Source organism: Phaenicophaeus curvirostris, chromosome 10, assembly GCF_032191515.1.
Source record: "Phaenicophaeus curvirostris isolate KB17595 chromosome 10, BPBGC_Pcur_1.0, whole genome shotgun sequence".
Classification (NCBI taxonomy): Eukaryota; Metazoa; Chordata; class Aves; order Cuculiformes; family Cuculidae; genus Phaenicophaeus; species Phaenicophaeus curvirostris.
In genome coordinates this window covers 9,600,492-9,623,685 of record NC_091401.1, presented here as the reverse complement: position 1 = coordinate 9,623,685, position 23,194 = coordinate 9,600,492, and the positions used below count along the sequence as shown (strand labels likewise).

At 37.1% G+C, this 23,194-nt stretch overlaps 1 protein-coding gene across 1 annotated transcript in view; it reads right to left on the bottom strand.

Annotated features, from left to right (window-relative positions):
• SLC9A9 (solute carrier family 9 member A9) overlaps positions 1-23,194 on the bottom strand; it is a 191,921-nt gene that overhangs the window by 131,395 nt on the left and 37,332 nt on the right. The window contains exons 5-6 of the mRNA XM_069865160.1: positions 18,948-19,063; positions 10,393-10,498 (exon numbers count right to left, since the gene is read on the bottom strand). Coding sequence (XP_069721261.1) covers positions 10,393-10,498; positions 18,948-19,063 — 222 coding nt within the window. The remainder of the gene's footprint in view (positions 1-10,392; positions 10,499-18,947; positions 19,064-23,194) is intronic.

The window sequence follows — 23,194 nt, the reverse complement described above, 5'->3', positions numbered from 1 at the left end:
TCTTTGATATGGACAATTATGTTTGATTACAATGTTTACAGAAGGTGTCTCCCAACTCTTTTATAAGACATGAATATATATTTGGGGTATTACAAAACTCCTGAGTACTTGATAACCTTTGTATTACTTTGATGTGCTTTATGGATGATTCCCCATGCAAGCATAAGTATATATGTAAACACGTGCACATGGAAAAGAGTTTTATGTAGAGTTATGTTGGTTCACTCTAACTGACTCAGTGGCTTAATGATGTGAGTCTGAAAAGATTAAGGCTTGCAGCGGAACCAGTTTACCTGATGTTACTGTTAGTGGAAAAAGTAAGGGCTTAGAGCACGTTAGAATGGCGAGATTCAAATGAAACTGTATAAAGAGTGCATAGCTTCTGGAGGGTTTCACAGAGGGATCTCTAGGGTCTTCAGTCTTTCCCAGTGTTCCTGGGTAGCCACTGGAAATATGCATTCCCATTTTCACAGTGTGAATAGTTTTTAGTTTCATGTAATCACAACCTGATCTCCAAAGAATAAAAGAATTTTGATGGGGGTTCATACTGTTATAACAAAACCTCTATCTCTTCCAGATAGCCTTACTCTTCAGGACTGTATTTCTGGGCAGGATTTGAAGACTGAATAGGTAACGGTGGGTACCCAGTAAAATAAAATGGAAAGCTCTCCCTTGCCTTTCCAATACATACTCCTCTCCTGTCTCCCCTGCCAAGAAGACTGGGAAAAAATGTTGATCTGCAAATACCAGACAGACTCTTATGTAGAGTATCTCATCCAGCAAGGATGAAGTGAGCTTTCATTTGGAACGCTTCAAGGGAAATAGTTTCAATACATTCATTTTAAACTAAAAGGGAGTTGTCTCTGTAAGTAGGATTAGACTTTCTATGTAATTATCTTGCTCTCAGAAAATCTGTCCTATTCACTAGAGAAAGGTTATTTGGATAAGAAAAAACATCTGGAAGAGCTCAAAAAACAAGCTGACTCGTACCAGGGTGTACTTCAGTTCTGAAGAGTTCCCAATAGGAATCTTTGAAATGAAGAAGCTTTGATGTCAATTTGGTCATTTGCACGGAAAATGTAGCTAAATAATTGCCTCTTAGATGTGATTTGCAAGCACTGCAAGCAGTGTTCTTAATTCTGAGCTTGCATTTCGTATTTTTAAATGTTATCAGTTTGTTTGTGTATAACTGGACAGAAATACCTGCAGCTAGTCTGATTTGATTGGATATGACAAGTACAGACATTCCCAGCTGATTTGAGCTAAGCTACATTTTCATACATCCCTAAGGGCAATCTCCATAACAGTACTCACTGAAATCTATTCTAGCTTAGCAGACTGCAACTGAAGGCTGCCTGTTCAAATAAATTGCATAAACAAAATGGAGCCAATTAGATAACTTATAGCTAGAACGACTTTTCATGTGTATTAAGTAGAAACTAAGCAGAATTTTAGTGGGAAGCTGATAATGGAAAAGGGGGGATGAAATATTAAAAAGCAAAAAACCCACAGTGATGAGGATTACCTCCTGAAAACGTTCTGTTACAAGTCTCCATTTTCATTCTGACATTCCAGCTATAAGAAGCATTACAAACATTCCACAGCATTTTTCCTGCTGATTTAAGTGCAGCACTGGTCTGTACAGTACAGCTCATAGATTAAAAAGAAAGTAAGTTTTATTAAGCAAAGACATCATAATTTTATGTGGAATTTCCTCTATTCTAGGAAAGAAGCTCTTTTAAAGTTCCTGCTAATAGCAAGTTTGGTTAGTTTCCCAGTGCTCACATCTCCTGTTCCAGATGGTCAGTGACGTGAAACTCTAATTATCGTCAACAAAATAAGCTGGGACTAAACCCTTCCTCAAAGGTAAAAAGAGCAGATGGACAACCATAATTTTGTTATTATAGAAATAATAGATGGAAAGGATTTCTCATCTGTCTTTTAAAATCACTCAATAACTTGTTGCACAATTCACTTCTTGCTGTATTAGCTTATAGATTACTCTTTTATTTGACTAGTTGAATGGCTTCTGGGTACATAAGCCTTTCTAACAATACTGGGAATAGTAGGCAAATTCATCTTGTCTAAGAGGAAACACTAAGTGAAATTTTTGGGCTGAGCTTCAGTCGAGCACTTTGGATTCTTTCACGTTTTCAGGTATTTCTGTTTTATTCCCCTCCAAAGTGGTAGACTCATCCCTGCTCAGGAATCTTTGTGGGAATAAAATCACAAACAGTAATTATCTGGAATGAGGCCATGGCTGACTCTAGAGATCCAGTTAGTCAATGGTCCAGAAACATAGCTCACAGGCATTGAAATTCCTAAATCTCTATCAAGGATTCAAGGTTATGCAAGTCAGTACCATGCCCTTTCCTACGCCTGTTGTGGTCCAGTGCTGGCCTCATGCTGATCTGCGAGTTCTAGGTCAGGTCTTGTAAAGGCAAACACCCATCTAAGCCTTCCAGTGCTCAAACTTGGCTCATGGAAGCCTCAGTTCCTCCAGCTCTGTCAAATTAACTTATGTAAAGACAGCCACAAAGACGGGGTCTTGGGACAACTTCCAGTGTTTCTGCCAGGATCTTATTCCTTTTTTTTTGCATTCGGATTCATTACCTGATTGTAGCATAGCACTCTTTAGAACTGGCTGTCCTAATTACTATACTTTTCACAGTTTCTTTACATTCAGGATGTACTACTTAAGAATTTCAAACATAGACATTCCTAACAAAACAACGTAAAACTGAAAAAAACCACCAGAAAAAGATGTTTTCCTTCTGCATCCCCATGAGTAAACAAGTTTTTCTTCCCTCTAAGGAGTCATAGCTACAGGTTTCTGTATCGCTGTCATGATCTGCACTTACATGTTATGTCATATCTTGGGTTCTCACCATGTCTTGTCTTTCCTCTTGCTTCTTTATCTTAGCTGTGCCTTCACAATCTCCATTTGTTACTTTCACCAGTTCAGTTCCTTTCTCTTTCATCCTCATCTTACCATCTCTTCTCACTGTTGGAAATCTATGTGCCACCTATTTTCTTTAAGCATGAAAATATTGCATGTGTTAATAATAATTTTCTCCTTTTTATCATCTGTCAGCTGGCACAGGTGCTTGTATTTCCCTTTGTTTTCCCTTGGCTAGAAGCACTTTTCTGTGTATATTTTGTGCTATACTTGCAAGGAATCAGGCTGATAAATTTTTCAGAAAGAAGTACTAGGCTAAACAGCTGTAGGTGTAGATACACTAAAGCTACTAATGGTAGATGCATAAGGGCCCACTTATGAATAAATTTTTTTACACTATTACTTATGTACTGATAGGCCAAGGATGTGTGAACAAGATCTTATCTGCACTCAGATATATGTTGGAAATACATAGAACTTAAATGAATTTATTTTTCACCCCAGTGGCTGAAATATGATGGTATAAGACACTAAGAAATTGCATGAATATGTGGCTAAAGACATGGCTAAAAATACAAGGGCAATACAGAAACATTTTTTATTCATATGTGATGGCTCAATCCTAAACCAATCATATTTTTTGCTGTTTGCTAACAATGCTAATAAATCTCAGTAGATGTGGGATACAGGCTGACAGACTTCACCATATTCTCAGGCCGAATGAATTCCCAGTTACCTCAGATTAGCAGGAAAATGAAACAAAGATAAAGTATTGGCTGATAGAAAAGTCTGTGTTTCATCATTGATTACACGTGGTACAAAAGGTTTTGCGATCGTACGTGTGGAAACCCATGATGTCACATTTAAAGGCTGCTTTCTAACTGTAACTGCAGTTTAAGGGAAAAATATATGAGAACATTCAGCTGTCTTTCCTCTGCCAAATTTGTTATTCAATAGGTTCAGGGATCAAAGTATGGCAAAATCTATACAGAATAATGCTCCAAAAATGCAAAGGCAATGGATCCAGATCAGCGACAGTCTATGACAAAATCAGAAAACTTAAAATAATTGTCACTAGGGCCTCAGATCGGCTGAGACATGCATCAAGGAGTGTTCAGAGCGTTCAGAGCTGATAGTGTTTCCTGCAAATATCAGCTTCCAGCTTCATTATTCAGCAGCATAGTTACAATGTTGTTTCATATCCTTTATAGAACTGCTGATTTTATTATAATACACAAGGAATCACAATTATAAATTGTGAAAAGTAGGAAGGTAACACTTGCAGGTAATGGATAGTTACCTCACCAGGCCGATGACCAAGTGAAGTGAAATACAAACTGAACATTTGTACCTATATTTGGCGCTTGTCAATTGTCTGTTTTTTCAACCTCTGATTACATTTTCCCCTTGTGTAAACTGCCTTCAAGTTCAATGTCATAATAACAGAATTAAAACTACAATGAAAATAGAGCTAAACAACTAAACCCACAAATGTTTAAAGGTTCTTATTAATTTTCTACTTGAGGTCCATTTGATCAAAAGAGTTTCTAATATTTTGAAGAGATCTGAACCAAACTAAAATTAGTAATATCATGACTGTACCTATCAGTAAGAATCACCAGCATGACAGAAAGTATTCTCTTGACTTCCTAAGGCAATTATAGGGATCACTGTGTGAGAAATGTCAATCTTAGAGGGTGCTCACAACAAACTGAGCTGAACTGTGGCTTCTGAGTTATTTCCCCTGGAAATTGATACTGTTCTTCAACGAATTTGTCTCAGTTACCTTTGCCCTGTTATTTTAAACCCCTCCCCATACAAGCATCCAGAAAAACTTCTACCAAGAAAGATTTGAGTATGATCTTAACATGTATAGGGCACTACTAGACAAGAATGAAAATATTTTTGAGCAAAGCAGAGGTATTCTATGATAAATGTTGAATAATTAGAGTTCTTCCTGTATACTTTGTCCTAGTGGATAAGGTCTAAAGGAGAAAAGACAAAAGCAAGATGAAATGCAAAACCAATCTTCAAACTATTTGTTATAAATTTCAAGCCTTTTAAACTATTAAAAAGGGGTCTTGATTCTAACAGTTAATTTATCAAGCATGGAAATGGTGTCATATGCTGTAGCTAGATCACAAAAAATGGACTTGAAATATATCTATTGTTAGGGAAATATAATATTCCAACAACTTTGGAAAATTAAATGTCTTCATCATGTTAAACTGCTTGGTAAATCTTTGAATCAATCCTTGAAGCTCATTCCATAGAAGAAGGTTGGAGTGTCCTTCTACCAGCGCGGATCTTTTGGGGAAGAAGGAAAGAAAGGAATGTTACCTATTTATTCCCAACCATCTTATCTGGCCAACAGAGGCTCACTGGACTGCTGAAATTATATTGCATCAGTAAGCACCAGCGGAAATGTGTACCTCACCAAAGAAGCCTGTTATTAGCAAAGGATCATACATTACAGGATCTATTACAATTCTACTTCTTACCTGCTTCTAAGAATTTAGCCTTTCAGTGCTGGTCATCGACTTTTGCAAAGGGAGACTTACACCTAACTGTGTCAAAATTCAGGCCTCCTGTTCCTTGATTTTTGCTAATTGATTGGAATGAACTTTTTTTGAATTTGTATTTGTATCTATTACAAAACAATCCAGTATGTTTTTGTTACTTTCCTATTCACCTTCTTCTGAACATCCAAGGTTATAATTTTTTCGTTTACATACTATTTAAAGTATTTTACTTAAAAATGGCAAGACAGACTTCACGTGAAATGTGTACTTGCTTTATTGCTTTCCTCTCTGCCCAGAACCGTCTATATTTCTAAGCCTTCTAGGAAAATTAACATTTTGATGTGGGAGGTCTTCATTTCATACGTCAGCTACTTTCTGTGTTCTCTGTCTTCACTGCTGTGTGATCCTCAACCATGCTTTTTATCTCCAGGATTTCCACTTCATTCATGTATCAAGCTGCTCTTGATTGCATGCAACAGAGCTAGTAAATCCACTCCTTGACACGTCACGCGTGTCACCATGTCACATATCCTGTGTCCCCTGGCTGCTACTCACTTGTTTTGATTACTTGTGAAAGACGCTGCCGCATACACTGATGTCCCTGCTGCCCATGCGACTTGCACGCTATCACGTCTTCCAGGCCAAGGATGAAACTCATCAGGCCCACTGAGCAGTGACACAGAGCCAGCAGAGAAATGAAGTCATGTCTCTTGCATAATGATGGTACAAATGCTTCTGACATTGACTACAATGGAAACATCTCCCGTGTAATGTTCTCTTAGATAATTTGTTAGCAGGGAACATGTACCAGTATTCATTACTGCTTTCCACATTCTGCGCTCACTGAGCACTCAGCATGAGAAAGATTAAATAGCTCTGCTAAATATACTGTCTCAATGCTAATGACCTGTTCAGCTACTTTTCAGTCCTATCTCAAGCTATTCAATGCTTTTTCTACAACTTCTTCCACACTTCCTCAACAAATTTCTCTGCAAAAGCTGTGCCAAGCCCAAACCTACAGCATGTGTGCTCAGAAGAGAAGCAGATGTTTTCTTCAGCAAGTGATATATCACATGACGACAGAACAATGCAAAAGGAAGGAAAGTGAAATGAGAGGTTAGTCTTATTTACTCAAAAATATCCATAAGTTACTATTTTTCAGCCAGGTTGTACAGTCTTCATCACACAAAACTCCAACTGAAGTTACTGGGATGTTTCTCAGTTTTGAATGTGGTCCACAGCTAGGAAGCGCCTATGTGCATGGACAACTTGTTGTATATGTCTGTAAAATACTACCTACAAACCTAAGCAATGATAAATATTCCTGGGCCTGAAATCTGTGAATGAAATAGATCACCTGGAATATTGTGTCATATAGCATGAATGCCTCTGGACATCTGAAGCAGAACAAACTTCTGCTTTATGATGGTCAGGGAATGGGATGGCAGAAAGTTGAATTTATAGCTAAGAGAACAGCTTATGTGTGCTAGAACATTTGTAAGCTGGATTTTGTTGTTAATATTTTTGCAAAAAAACTGAGGAAGTTGAAACCCCAAGTGTTAGAGCATACAAACAGTGGTAAAAAAGCTGTCATCTGGACTGTTTTATGAAAATATTCACTACATAATAGGCCAACCTCCAAGAAAGCAAAAGAAGTCATTCTATGCAGTATATATTACGATACAGCGATACAAGAAACATAATCTTAAATTATATTCTTTCATTCTGGAATCTAGAGAATAAACCCAGGTAAATGTCTTGGTGATGAAATACAATGTATTTGAAGAACTGAGAATGACTTATTTATTAAAAATTGTAATACAAATATGATTGGAAAGATGTTTTCATGAAGTGTTGCCACAATCTGTGGTATAAAATTAAATTCTAAATGCTGAAACAATCTCTAAAGACTATAAGCATATTTAAACACACTTGGCAGAAACTCAAATATCATATTTGTCCTGCTTATGTTTTATACCTTTGTTTTAATATTAGCATATATAAAATACTTCTACAGATAAAGCTTTTCTGTAAATAGACATAGAAAGCAGACATGGGTGACAAGTTAATTTCCTGGAAAGCAAAATACAAAGGAAATATTTCTGGTGTAATTAGTCATATAGGCTTTTTCTGGGTAAAATCAGACATGCTTAATCATGTAATAAGTACTGCCATGTTATTACTGCCTCTGTTATTATTTTTCTTAAGTATATCGAATCCTTAATGTAAAACAGGCTCAAAATTTACTCACTTTGAATATTTAAATCCTCAAATGTTTATTTTCTGTGAGAATTCTCACAGATGTTTTATCAAAAGGAACTTTTTGTCCTAATAAGGAAGAGTTGTAAACAACTCTGCAAGTTACTTATATAGGAGAAAATCCTTGTTTCATCTGCAGTTCCCTTGCTTAGAGAGGCTCTTGTGTGTGTGACCTCCCCCAGCTGCACAACAGCTTGTCAGCCTTTCCGCAGCCCCTGCTGCCAGTCTGAGCCTCAGTGATCCCTGCTGCACAGGTTTTCTAAAAATAGCAGAGTATAAATGAAATCTTGCCATTCTCACAGACATCCAGGTGTTTGGGGTGGCAAGATGGCCTGTAGGAGAGTTGCTGATTTGGCCTGGTGAAGTTGTGTGCTTGATCAGTATTTTCTGAGGGCAATTGCCCCTAGTGTCGGCACATCCTGTGGCAGCAACACGCAACTCGTGTGACATTATAACAACTCCATTAGCACATGTTGGCGTGGCTGGTCCTGCTGCTCTACATCTTAAGCTATACGATAAACAGTATAGGAAAATAGAGGTTGGAGGGAGAAGCTGAAGGAAAAGAGAATTATCAATATAAAGCCTTGTTGGCAGTTGTGACATCTTTCCCTTGCCAAATGGCCACAGTCACCCACAAGAGCCTCCCCCCTTCTCCTCGTCCCTTTCCTGCAGTGAGTCACTCCTGCAGACATTACCTTAGTTATTCCATTAATTGAAGAAAGACACTGTATTCTCTGGTTCTATTTCATGTTTACCATTACATACCGTACAAAATAACTTATTGTTGCTTTTTTTTTTTCAGATTTGTAAACATTATTCTCACACCTTTTCAAAAAGCTCCCTATTATTGTAATTATGAACATGTTGTGTTTGCACCGTCCTGACAAGCAATATGTGTTACAGAGAAAAAAACTAGCTGTTCTTTTGTAGGGACAGAAAGATAACATTCTTCATTCAAACTCAGTTTGGTTTAGTGGGGTGTTATTGCACTGAAGCTGACATTATTAACAGCATAACTACTTAAAAGGCTGCAGGAAGGAAGATTATGTTAGGCTGCAAAAATGTTGTATTTGTGTATAAGCTGATTATTTAAGCCAGAAATTAATGAAATGGGAAACTGATGATAGCATATATTCTCTTCAGTCTCTACAGATGACAAAATATATTACGGAAATCAAGGTATTGGTCACAATGAAAGCATAGGAAAATAGACTGGTTTTCTATCTTCCATGTACAGCAAGGAAAACATGAGAAGAAGACGGCCAGCCTTTGCATCAGGTATCCTCCCTATGGATTTCTGTATGCATGTGTGGGCTGAGGGTCTCATCCTTGACGTGAGTGCTGGAAGAGCAGAGATTAGAAACTCATGAACTACCTGATAGTACTTTCCTTTCTAGATTTGCTTTACAGGTGAGTTGCACCTTTGAAGAGATCCATATGCCTGGAGATCACAGAGAATGAAAACTGCAGACGTTTAAAATAACCTTGAGCTGCTTGTAGCCTTACTGCGCCACAGTCTATAGGAGCCTTGCACTAACAAATGAAGAATCTAAATGAGCTGTAATTGTCTAGGCCTTTATTAAACAGAGCCAAGGATGGGAGAGAAAAACCTCAGGCTTTGTCACCTACATGCTTCTTTCCAACTCTAACAGCTGCTTTAGTGCTTTTCTATCTGTTCTCTCTACGGAGTTTTCTATTCTTTGCTGAGTTTCCCTTTCGTGCAATTGATTCTCTGCTGTGCTAGATGCTCTCTAAGTGACACATTCCAACCACAGGCACTGAATGTGACAGCCAGGCTGTATCTAGTCATGAAATGCTAGGCATTTGACAACATCTGAAAATATTACTCTTGCTCTAAAAACAATGTGAAGAATTTACTGTAGGTGAATGTAACAAGACTGATAATTGACTGAGAATGATGAATTAAATAGGACTACTATTTTTTTGTATTGTGAAACTTTTTTTTTTTTTTTGGTACTGCGAAGCATCTTCAGGCGTACTGGAAACTGAATTTGATTTTGCAGAGTTCTGTTACTTTTAAGATTATCTGAAAGGATTATTTGTATTTCTAGCAAAGCTATGGGAAGCATATAATGCATGTAGAGTGGAGTTAGCTTGAGATCCTGTTAATCATGTACTTGGCATCTGTGTTTTTAGGACAGCACATACTTGCGTTGTTTGGGCCCATCAGTTGTGATTTGCTTGAGGATTCCTGAGAATAAAAAGGCTATATACAATTTTAAGATAACATTATCAGCTGAAGCTCTGTCAGATTCAATGGGCAGAAGTAGATAAACTGGGCTACTGTGTACCACTTTGTGGTTTTAATCTTGGAAAATAATAGATTACAAAAGATCAAGAGAAATTGTCTCCAATTTTATAGTTGCTTTATATCCTAGGTGCTCATTCAGCATTATTTTTTTCATGATATTTAGTTTAGATGAAAAAAGAAATCATATTAAATTAAATTTATACAATTTACAGAACATACTGCTTTCTAAGTTGAAGAAAATAAACTAAAATGACATTCTGGAAATACAGTTTCCATAACAATATTGGAATTCTGATGTTTAACAAACAAAGAACAACCTACCTCTCTGTCATGAAATCTTCAAATGAAATGTTATATCCATGCTTACACAAACTACATCAATGAAACTATATCAGCAGCTAAAGCCTGTAAATATCTCACCAAGTAAAGAGTGCACTTACTATGTCAGCACAATAGCCACAGCATCATTTAGGACACTTTCTCCAAACAGCAGTGCGTACAAATCGGCATCCACATGCAGCTCATGGAAAATAGCAAGGACTGTCACTGTATCAAGACAAAGCAAACTGAGTTTGTTATCTTCATATTCCTCTGGCAGTTCAGGAAATAAATCAATGTTAGAATATGGGTTTTGAGAAATGCTGTCCTATTTATTACCTAAGTGGATAATAAAATGCTAAAAGGGATCAACTGAAGTATGTAAGACTAAATCCAGCAAGTCTGTGAGTTTTCATGCTTCAGCTGAGTTAGGAAGAAACTTTTCTTCTCACACAGAGAAATGTTCATAAATACAAATGTCACAGCATATTTTAATGTGCATAAAGGACTTTGATCTTCTGACCAAGGAGAAATAAGGATGCTGAAAAGACTTGGTTTTGTCACAGACTTTGTGTGTGATGAGAAAATCAGTTTGCCTGCCTTAAGAAGGGCATAATAATGCTTACTCATCTGTTATGCGTATTCACTAAGGAACGTGCATAAAAACCTTATACCCTGTCTCACCAGCAGCATCTCATAGTGATATGTATTGATAGGACTAGGGGAATGGCTTTAAATTGGGGAGGGGCAGATTTAAATTAGACATAATGAGGAATTTCTTCATGATGAGGGTGGGGAGGCCCTGGCACAGGCTGCCCAGAGAAGTCGTGGCTGCCCCATCCCTGAAGGTGTTCAAGGCCAGGTTGGATGGACCTTGGTCAGCCTGATCCAGTGGGAGGTGTCCCTGCCCATGGCAGGGGGGTTGGAACTAGGTGAGCTTTAAGGTCCCTTCCCAAATGATTCTATGATTCCATGAAATAGAAGAAAATTGTATGAGCTGAATTTAAATTGAAGTTGGGCAAATAATTTAGACACACATCCTCAAGGGCCTTTAGACATTGGGCTCATATTCAGGTAATTAAGTGCTATAGATATTAAAGGATGCCTTAGCTGTTTAATGTCTCAGTTTCGTCATCTGTAAATAGGGGATCACAATCTTTCCCAAGATCTGCCTAGCACTTCACAATGTCCAAGTGAAGGCGGCTATCTATGGTCTTCGTTGATATTTTTATTCTCTCTTTCAGTGGACAAAGCAGAGCTTTCTCTTTTCAAACAGAATTTAATTTTAAAGTTTCCAATTATTTGTATGGTTAAAAATTACATGGTCACTCACTGTTTCACTCATGCTCGTTCTAGTAGATAATTGTGCAATTGGCTCAGTCCTCATAGCCCAGGAATCTCAAAGATTAGAATTGCCCCTGGGATGCCATGTTAACATCTGACATTTCAGAAACAAAAATTTTATACTTTTACATTCAAATGACTGCTGATAATTCACAACCACCCCATGAACAAGTGATTATGCTTTGTCTCAATAACATTCCTTGAAACTTTGAAATCATTACTGATAAGATTTTCTAAATAGCACTTAAATATCTGTGTAATCTAAAAATCAGGTTACAAACCTAAAATAGATTTTTAGTTCTCCTTTGAGATGTTATGTCAAAGTGATCTCTGTTCATGTGTGATCTTTCAAGAATTTTGGAAGTGTTATTCTACAGCAGACGATTTAGGAGATGTGTGGGGCTGAACATTTGCTGATACAGCTATATTTAAGTCAGCTGGTTATATTTAACCATCCTGGTAACCTCACCCATCTACTCCCAGTGCAGATATAATTTAAACTTGGAAAAGAGTTATTTTCCCAGAACAGCTCAAAGGTGTAGGAAGAAGTTTTATTTGCAAAACATATTTTCTTGATTCACCAATATCTACATTCAGATTTTTTCTCGATTTGCAACGTTACTCTAATGAGATAATTGTGGATCCAATTTAGTCTTCCATTCTTTGATGTCAAAAGCATAACAACAGACTTGTTTTCTAAAACTATTTGCCACTTGCTGCTTTTGCTTATTAGCTAATTAGTTTGGGCTCACATTAATAGTCCCTGTGAATGATAGAAGGAAAAGAAAATAGTAATCAGGGTTCAATGTACTGTCAGTATGTATGTGTAGTAGGCCTATTAGAGAGATGCCCACGCATTCCTCTGCTTCCTAAGAAAACAACAGCTTTCTCTTCTTGCTTTCCCTCCCAACACTGCCCTGAAAATCTGATTTAGAATCTTTTCAAATGAAAGCAAAATAATAAGGAAAGCAACACAGCAATGCATCCATTGACTTTTCTGGGAGAGACTCCTGATTCACCCAGTCCTCTATTTCAAATCCTCCTCCCATCCACAGTGAAGGTTATTGGTTCTTTACAGTACTGCCTGTCCCAGACTGATGAATTCTGGTTGTTGGAGGAAGACCACTACCAGTATCTGCTCTGTCCCCTGGTTTGTCTGGCCCAGGACACAGCAAGTTTCAGACAAACTACTGCTGACAGATATTGATCTAATCTGTTTTTAAAGAAATGAAGTGATGTTGGTTCCATAAATCCCAAGGGAGACTACCCTGCTCTTCAGTATTCATACAATTTATAAATGCAGTTATTCCCGAATGTCTAACCTAAATCTCCCCTTCTGCTGAAGTCTGTAATTTCCATTCCTAGCCTAATGAGACATGAATAATTTGTCACGTTTATTCTTTTTTTATTTCCAGCAACATTTTTCCTATTCAAAGACTCATTTCTGACATCTCCTCCCTGACTTGCTCCTTTCAATCTTCTCCTTTCAGTAATGTTTTCTAGCCCTCTAATTACTTCTAAGTAGTCCATATATTTCTTGAAATACAGTGCCGCAAATCGGATCCCAGTACTGTAGATGAAAATTGCAGTCAAGAAACAGAGTGAAAAGATGCTGTAGAACATGTCTTAATAAATCACATTTTCCTTTTTTTTTTTTTTTTGCTATGTATTAGTACTGATGACTCATTTCCAGGTTGTAAACTTGAAATTTTTTCGGTAGTGAATGCTCATTTCTTATCTTCTATCTCTGAAGCTGATTAATTTTAAGTGTAGTGTTTTTCCTTGTTGATTTTAAATCACTGCAGGAATCATATTGAGCTCCAATCGTGTCATAGAATCATAGAATTGGTTGGAAAAAATCTCTGAGATTATTGAGTCCAACCGTGTCCTTCAAAGGGTTTGCAATCTCCTCTCAGCATAGCATTACACATTAAAGGAGCATCCCCTACTGCATTAGCCAACTCATTAATGAACATAGAATCATAGAATCATAGAATCACCAGGTTGGAAGAGACCCACCGGATCATCGAGTCCAACCATTCCTATCAAACACTAAACCATGCCCCTTAGCACGTCGTCCACCCGTGAAACTACATATTAAGTAGTATCTGTAAAAGAGCAGAGAACTGCATAATCTTTAGCACTGCTCTCTCCTCCTCCCCCCCTACCATTTAAGTGTTCAATAAAACATTTTCACCTTGTTTTGCCAACCACTATTTGGCCATTTACTCAAGATCACATTTTCTTTCTTTTCTTTCACATTTTCTTTCATTAGTTATGAGAATCTACAGATATAGCTCTGAACAGGCATACTAGAAGATGTTTCTGCTATAGAAGAAAGATAATTTAAATGACTCTGTAGATAGAATAATACTCTATGAATAGTCATCATTGTCTGAAGTAGTTGTATCAGGTTTTGTCCGATGGGTAACTTGAAAATTCAAGAGAATTGTTTTTAGAAGTGCAGTATTTGCTATCATATGCAACAGTGCCACATCTAAGCTGTGCAAACTTTCAGATCATAGGTACTACATTGCAGCAAGTACGGCCTCTCTGGCTTTCTGGAGGCACTTTTGAGGAACAGTAAGTAGGGCTTGGTTTTTGTGTGGCAACTACTCCCAAGACCTGCATAATTCATTGGATACAATAGGTATTTTAAAAATACCAAACTCCTGTTCATGAGAGTACACAGCATCTTAATCTCTCATTCCAGTCTAAGCAAAAAAGGCCAGAGAAAGACAGCTAAAGAACTAGATGGCTAGGACAGGTAATTGGAAGACAGTGAACAAACACCTTTGGTGGAAGTAGAAAACTGATACAAAAAGAAAAAACATGTATCACAGCTCCTGACTCAGAAAGAGCTTTGAACTTCTTCAAAAAATTCAGTGATGGGAAGCCTGAAATAATGAAATGTCTAACATTTTCACGTTACTTGTTCCAAGAGAAATCTGATTAACTTATTCCTTGACTTCATGGGCTGAGCTAATGTCTATTAGATGCTAAGCCTAGCATGATTTTGGTTGTACCCAAGTCAGAACAAGTGTCTGTGGAGCTGGTTTGTGAAAAATATCTTTTGACACATGTAGAAGCAAATTGGCTTGTTTTTAATTCCTGTAAAAAGTGTGTATAACTGAAATATCAGCAATCTACAACAATCCCTAAGCTAACTGAATCCCATGCTGCTTTGCTGTTATCTTTGAATAGAATAAGGGATCTCAGAAAATAAATAAGACTATTATATAAAGTGCTAGTATTAGTGTACCTCAATATTTTGGCTAGAACTATTAATATCTTTCACAGCTCGTGGTCCTAAATTCTTTTAGGAGGGCAACATCAAGTGGGAAGAAAATAAGATGAGAGAAATCTCACTTATATTTCCCATCCATTTTTCTCTTAAAATAACAATTCCAATTTTTGTTATAGTCTCCTTTCCCTACCAATCAGTCACGCCACTCACAGATTAGTTCAGTGGTGAATAAGAAGAAAGCATAAAAATATTTTAATTAAAAAGACATTTATAAACAGTCTTATATAACTAGTATATAAACTATATTACCTTGCAGTATTTATAAATTATGTTTCTTAACGCAACCCCCTGCGATTTTATGAGAAACAAATTGCCCTTTCTAATAAATATCCAATTTTATCAATAAGAACAGCAGCACAACACATCTTCAGTTCAGCTGTAACCATGGTAACTTCAAATAGGGAAGAGTCTTGTGATTATCAATATGACCAAAGGTAAGAGAGAGCTCATATAGCTCAGGAATAGCTGTGCTGTAGCAAACCTTGGGAAGGTAAATATGTTTTCTATGCTTGAAATGTCAGAAGTTAAAAAAAGAAGAGAAGTGCTAAAGATACATGAATGCCTTTGGATTGGAAGGTCATTGCACAGAAAGTGCTAATGACAAAAGCCAAGACACACTGCCAAAGTTGTGCTTTCCAGTTATTTAATGGTGGCTAAGGCAGAGGTCAAATCTTTTCTTTCATATGCCCATTTTGTTCTGTCATTCCTCTTATTCCATTACAATCCCTGGTACCCTGAAGCAGCCTTTTGCTGGGGCTTATTACCGTGTCTGCCTTTCAACTGCAGAAGACAGTTGTTGTCAGAATGTCCTCATCCATGCTCACACATAAGACAGATTTTGAAGGTCTCTGATGCTTGGGGACCAAGAGCTGGGGGCTCCATTCCCCACACCACCTTTTCCACAGTCTCTTTGCTGCTCCTGATGAGCAACGCATGTACCAGAACAAAGGGAGGAATTGCTCCATTCCTTTTGAAGGGATTGCTCCCTTCTGAAGGGATCACAAATCTTCCAGAGTCAGGTTATATTAGAAATCAAAACACAATACTGAAAGATGGGAGTCCCTTTCAATAGCAAAAGAGATAAATCTGTGCTGTTTTACACAGATGAAATAATAAGAAGAGATGATTTCCCAGACTACACGATAAATGACACCTATTAATTAGAATAAAGAAAAATATCAATGCTTTTCTGATGATTTAAATCACAGACTAATGAAGGGAGAATTTGGTAAATTTAAAATTATATTACTAAAAATTAAACCCCTCACCTGAAACCTTGAAATGAGAAACTTTTTCTGCTGAAAACAAAAGGAGAATTTTCCTGTAAAATTAATTATTCATTTGAAAGTAACCTTGCTTTGTTCCTAAAGTTTATATCTTTTTCTTCTAGAGACATCAGAGGTTTTTGAGGCAACACTAAATATCACAGATGTTTAGGACCACCGTCTATAATGCAAAACACAGTCCCAAGTCTACTAAGTCATAAGTTAATTTCTTAGTCTTAGTTCGAGTACATATTTACTATGTAAGGGAACCGATAACATATAGGAACAATCCTTCTGAACTAATTTTATGCAAATAACTATATTAAAAATCTTTAAATACCTTTCAAAACTAAAACCTACAGTGTTGTGATGTCATTTCCTTCTTAAGAACCAATTTTAGCAACTTTTGGCTGGGAGACATGTTTTTAATGCCCTGGTAGTAAAATTTTTCATATAATGTGTAAACATCTACCAGCTATCTTTACAAATAAGGAACTCAATCAAAACAACTTCTGTCAAGTCAACAGATCAGTTTTCAACATCTTTTGAGACTTAATTGCTTTTCACAGCCAAGGGAAATTAAATCTTTTGTTGAAATGAGTTTATAATCCTACACAGTGAAGAATTAAATGAAAAATCAGGTAGCAAATCTGACAGGAATTTATTATTTCATTTTAGGACTGTTGTTTATTATTCTATCCTACTTTTGTAACGCTAACAACATTTTACCAGATACTACTTTTTTTTAAAAAAGAGTCTAGCTATTACTAAGTAGATTGATTATTTTATGCCCTAGCATGTATTAGGCTTTCCAGGGACAATACTTTAACTGATTCTGTAATTCCAATGAGATCTCACATGATTTGAGATTATAATTCAGTAGCAAATCATACAACACAGTGAAAGATTTTCAGCTGTGTCTATCATTAAGCAAAAATGTAATTCAAAATTTCCTAGCTCTTTGGGGGACTGAATTTTACAAATAGGATTAGTAGAAACACGTAACGTCTTAGCATATTGTGGCTAGATAACAGAGGGAGCAAGACAGCATTAAAAAACTCTTGGATGTGCAGAGATACTCTACGTAGGCTGAAGAGTAATTACAAACAGTATGAATCAATGAGGGTTTGTCACAGTAAAAGTAGTTTTCTCAACTGCAGTTAGCTTTTCAAGCCTATTTAAAAATCTGGAAGAAGTAATCCTTGTCACTTATTCCTTCCAGTGCAAGAGGAACTTCTCTTTTCTTCCCGCTCATGATGGTTCCAGATTAATCACTGGTGATTTAATACTATCATAATCAAAATCAGTGCGTTTGTCTCATATATTTCTCCTGATAATTCAACACATTCATTTGTGAAGCTAAATACTATTGGACTGGAAAATTGGAAAAGAAACTAAGCCAACTTTAAAACTCTATTCATACGCAATCAGAAAGTGTACTTGGAAGCTGTAAGCAACCTTTTATTCCATAAGCAATTTATTTTTTCCCTAGGTTTTCTTTGTGCTTTCAGTTTCTGTGCTTTGCTCTGAGGACAAGCTCCAATCATTGGCTGAGTGTTATTAAGGTAGCTGGGGGAGTTTGTAGATGGCAGCGTATTGGATATTTGCATTAATTTGAGAATAACAATTTGATGCCACTTTTCCAGCAATCTTGCAACAAATGGTTTTGTGAAAAAAAAAATTTACACCCTATTTTGAAGCCATCATAATGATAAATCACAAGCTCCAAGTCTTTTGTTAAATAATGAGGGTTCATGTAAAGAATGGAACAAGTTTGTAGAACAAAGATGCTTTCTGTCATTTCTTTTAATAGCTGTGAATTTGAAAGATTTATTCCTAAGTGCCTCAGAGAAGCTTCTTAAAGGTAGTTAACACTAACGCAGGGTGTCGTGCATCGTAAAATGCTTTCTGTTCCACTGCCTATCACAGCTCAACTGAAAACTGCAAAAATGCATTCTCCCCCTTTAGACATTTTACTTTGTTTCTCTGTAGATAGCACATGGAAATTCTTTTTCCAACTACTCCTTCCCTATTGTCCCATAGATGCAAAAAGCAGTGCTTTGCTTCTAATACCAGAGTGCTCTTATTAACGTTTCTAATGTAAGAGAATTTGGACAGACATACGAAACCTTGGCTAACTTTGAGGTTAGCCTTATTTGGATTCGGGGGTTGGGCTAGGATACCTCCAGGCGTTCCTTCAGGTAGAAATGATTCTATAATTCTGTGATTCCAAAACTCACCGAGTCTGTTCTCTAGACTTAGGTATTTACTGTAACATTAGGTCAACATGTTTGTATCTGTCTTTTTAGAGTTGTGTTTATCATGAAACATAACATTCAGATTGTAAACTGATACCTTATAAGCAGTATTTATGGGGCCAGATCTTTAAACTGGGTTAGATCACACAGGAACACAAAGTCTAAATTATTAATCGAGAGGTTGCAGTTTTAAAGCAGTTCTCATACAGCAATGAACAGACAGGTGTCCTGAAGACTGGAGAACAACATTTTTCCACTCTCTCCAGCAACTTCATTTCTAAAGTTTTTCAGCTAAACACAGGCAAACCTAAAAGTTACTAAAATAAATGCAAGGGATCTCTGCGGCCAATTTGACTTTTTATTAGCAGAACATCAGACATTTAACAGCTCTGGGAATGAAAATCTGCAAGCAATTACTTTGTGCATTTCTATGGAACATGCAATCGTCATGTTCCTATTTACACTTCTAACTTTGGAAGAAGTAATTTATTTTAAACAGTTACCTGGGTCTGTGGCAGACATCAGCGACCCAAAAAACAAACAGTCAGTGAAGTGGAATTCCCATCCTTTTAACTGACCAATATGTACCATGGCCTTCACAAAACCATACATTATCAACCTGTCAGGGGAAAAAGGACATGAGCATTCAGATAGAGTATGTAATACTTACGCTTAATTTGCAGTATTAAGCAGCTTCTTACTCTCTTCAGTTTCTTTTAAATAAACATATCACATGAATACTGAACATAAACTGCTGTCATATCAAAATCCTATTTCTTATTCAACTGTTTGAGCATTGTTTCAAAATGTCACAGACAATTCCAAAACAAAGACTTTTCTGAATTGTTGTCATCTGCTGGTAGCAGAGGACAATGCTTTTAGCTGTTTATTTTTCAAAAGGAAAGATAATGCAAGCTTAAGAAGACATTATTAAGACTAATTTGTCTAATGCTGTAGAACATTAAACAAAGGCAATTCACTATCAGCTCTGTGGCTTGCTCTAATATTTCTAAATGAATTGTTTTGTTCTATCAGCTTTTAAATGTTAGCTGTGTTCGAAGTTTCTGATAAGGTCTCCAAATGAGACAGATATTTAACAACTGACAGTGCCAGTGAGGCAACAAAGTCACACTTTGAAACGCACTCGTAAATCCTCCCTAGTTCCACAGGAAGTGTTACCATATAACTGTGTGATGCTACCTGACAGGTATTCTAACAGGAATATTGAAATGTCTCAGGAAAAGAAAATACCTTGTTGTTAGAATCTATAGTAGATTTTTAAATTACTGTATATTTCTAATCTAGTTAATAAAACCCCCCCATTGCATTCAATACCTTTAAACACATAAATTGACAACTGTGCTCTTCTAACTACAGACTAAAAATCTGTTTAAGCAAACCTACACACGTTTCCATACAGAGCTACACTTTGCCCTTGGCTGGACTCTTAAGATGTTTCTGAAGTCACCTAAGTACATAAGATCTGAGTGACAGATAAAGTGCTGCTGAACAAACAGTTTGAGTGTTAATTACAAGTTGTTTCCAGATACATTAAGAAGCTGTAGATTTTCTGAAGTGTAGTAAACTTCCTACATTGGGAGAAACAGATAGGTCACCACAGAACTCCACAGTGGTCCAAAATATTTGTGTATGTATTTACAGAAGCTGCCTAGCAAGCAGCCATCAATTGTTCTAAAGCAGTTTATCCAGCTGTGGGTCTCCTTAACTGATACTCACTTTCTCTCCATCTCCAAAGAATAAGGATTCAAGACCCCTCAAATGACATCAGATCTGGTTCTCAGTTTTACAGACTAGAACTAAAAGAAACAAAAATTCTAAAGAGTTCTAAATCATAGGTGTTACTCTGCATTTTAGACTGGTAAAACTGAGATCAGGCTCCAACCCTGTGTATTCCAGCTTGTAATATTTTATTATTAAAAAATGCCACTCCAGCTTTAGCATTGCCTCCAGTGACTGAGATTATTCAGCTGACAGTCTAATATAGAGTCAAAGTTAAACAATAAAGCAGTTTATCTATGAGAAATGTTAATAACAACCCTTTTTTGAGTACTAGTTGATGATGCAGTGGGACTTTTCCACCGTATATTGAAAAGTTAGGTCCCAGCTGGATACTTGAGCTCCCAATGACAGTGATATTAAACGTCACCCAGTGCTACACATTGTAACTGTTCTTAATGGCAATCCAATAAGGAAAGCATTCCCCAATGACAGCAGGACATTAATCCCAAGGGAACACTCTGCACCCATGTCCCTGTTGCTATTATAAACTAGAATTGAGAAAAATAGTCTTATTGATTTTTAGGGCTGCCTTAATTGCGTTTCTTACATCAAGATTATATTTAGCAAGTTTGCACCCACCAAGTTTCAGCAAATCTCATTGCTTTATTTATCTTCAATAATCCATTAAATATATATGTTCAAAATAATTATTAAATTAGATGTTAAAAAGCTGTAGGTAAATGAAAGTGTTGGTGACGCCAAGTTTACTCCAGAATGTTCCTGTCCCACTATACTGTGTTCCCAACCCAATGCTTGCTGTTAGCACAGAGTAGGCTATCGACACAAACTAAGTTAACAATATTAGAAGCCCTGAATCTGTTTAGAAGGACAGTAATTTAATCTTTCTGATTTCTGCCTCTGAAATAATCTTTTTTACTTTATTTTTTTACTTTTCTGCTGATCTAGGATGCTAGATTTTTAGAAATAAATGCAAGTAAATTCATCAGTAATAAAAAACTGCTGAAGCTTTCTCAGTTGGACTTAGTGATAGTTCAGTACTGCAAATAAAATTTGTGGATAACTGATTTGGTCATGGGCTAGGGAATAGATCGTCCCTTTATAGTCAGTGCTGGTGAGGTCACACTTTGTATCATGTTCAGTTTCGGGCCCCTCAGTACAAGAAGGACATTGAGGGGCTGGAGTGTGTCCGGAGAAGCGGAATGAAGCTGGTGAAGAGGCTGGAGCACAGGGGTTATGAGGAGCGGCTGAGGGAACTGGGGTTGTTTAGCCTGGAGAAAAGGAGGCTGAGGGGACACTTCATCGCTGTCTACAACTGCCTAAGAGGAGGTTGTAGTGAGGTGGGTGCTGGTCTCTTCTAACAAATAACAAACGATAGGACAAGGTGTAACGGCCTCAGGTTGCACCAGGGAAGGTACAGATTGGATATTAGGAAATATTACTTCACTGAAAGGGTTGTTGAGCACTGGCAGACACTGCCCAGGGAAGTAGTGGAGTCACCACTATGGAGGTATTTAAAAGATGTGTAGATGAGGCGCTTAAGGATATGGCTAGTGGTGCACTTGGCAGTGCTAGGTTTACAGCTGGACTCAACGGTCTTAAAGATCTTTTCCAACCTAAACTATTCTATTATTTGGAATATTAATAAAATAATATAATAGAAGAATAAAACTCAGATTAGCTTTGGTGCAGGACACCTGACGCTTTCTACAGCCAAACATAATTTTTTTAGAAGTGTGGGGGGAAGCTCATCAAGCCAAAGCAAGTATTTTTCCACTTCATCAGGAAAATAAAAATACCCCACTAATGTAATGAAACCCAGGAGAATTCAGAATTTTCCAGATTATGCAAGTCTGGCACTTAGGAAGTGCCTCATCTCTAAAAAATGCTACATACGATGCTGTTATTACACAGTAGAGGAGATACTATATAAATATTTGCCTTGCTGAAGTAAGAACCCTCTTCTGGGAAAATGAGCTTTAACTACCCTAATTTCCAGTACGATTCGGAGAGTAGACCACATAAAATCTCTGTACAACAATGCAAAATAAACTTTAGACTGACAAAAAATCAAAGTAAATAACAGACACTGAAAAGGCAGAACAGAGGTCCAGCAAGGCATTCATGATTCTAAGTACTGCATTGTCCTTACAATTTTGAGGCTGGACTGAATTAAAGTTTGCGCGTGTGAAAAAAGGGGGAAGAATCACCATATGTAAAATGTCCAGGTTTTTTACTGCCACAGTTCTGCTGCTCCTGATCTTTTATTGCCACCTGTTGAGGAAAGGAGTTTGGAGAGCATGTTGGCTGCCTGGATGCTGCTAGATGTTTCCAGTGAATTTATTTATCAAACTGTTCTCTGGGAAGGATGCTCTGGGACTGGGATGTTCTTGAACTAGCTGCTGTTTAAAGGTAGAGGCCCTCTCCTAAGGACTTGACAGAGTAATTACTACTCAAGAAGCTATCTAAATTCTCAGGAAGAGCTTTAGATGCAGCTGAACAGAAGCCTACTTTTTTCTTTTTTTTTTTTCTCAAGAGTTTCCTTTAGCAGTAGATTGTTTTAAGAAAGGATCTCAGCATACTGCTGGGTAATGTGTAGTTTTAAAGCAGAGACAAGGAGGTTATGTCTTATGTAGAACAGAACGGGGAGCTGGAGGAAAGATGTAAAGAAAGCAACTGTCAGTTGGCTGGGAGAACAATTTTATCAGAAGCGCTGTGAATGGCCACAAATGGGATCAGACCACATCTGATCAGAAAAAGATATTGGAGCTGTTGAGACAGGGAAGACGAAAGCCTGGCAAGGTTTTAGCTATACAGATGAGAAAGGCCGAATAAGAAACATATCAAGACAATGGCAGGCAGGCTACTTTTGCGTAACATAGCTTAGGTATGTGTAGGATATGACAAATATAAGTTGAAATAAACAATACAGATGTCTCATGGTAAAAATAAGCCTGGATAATGCAGTCAGGTTAGAAAACCTATGCTGAGC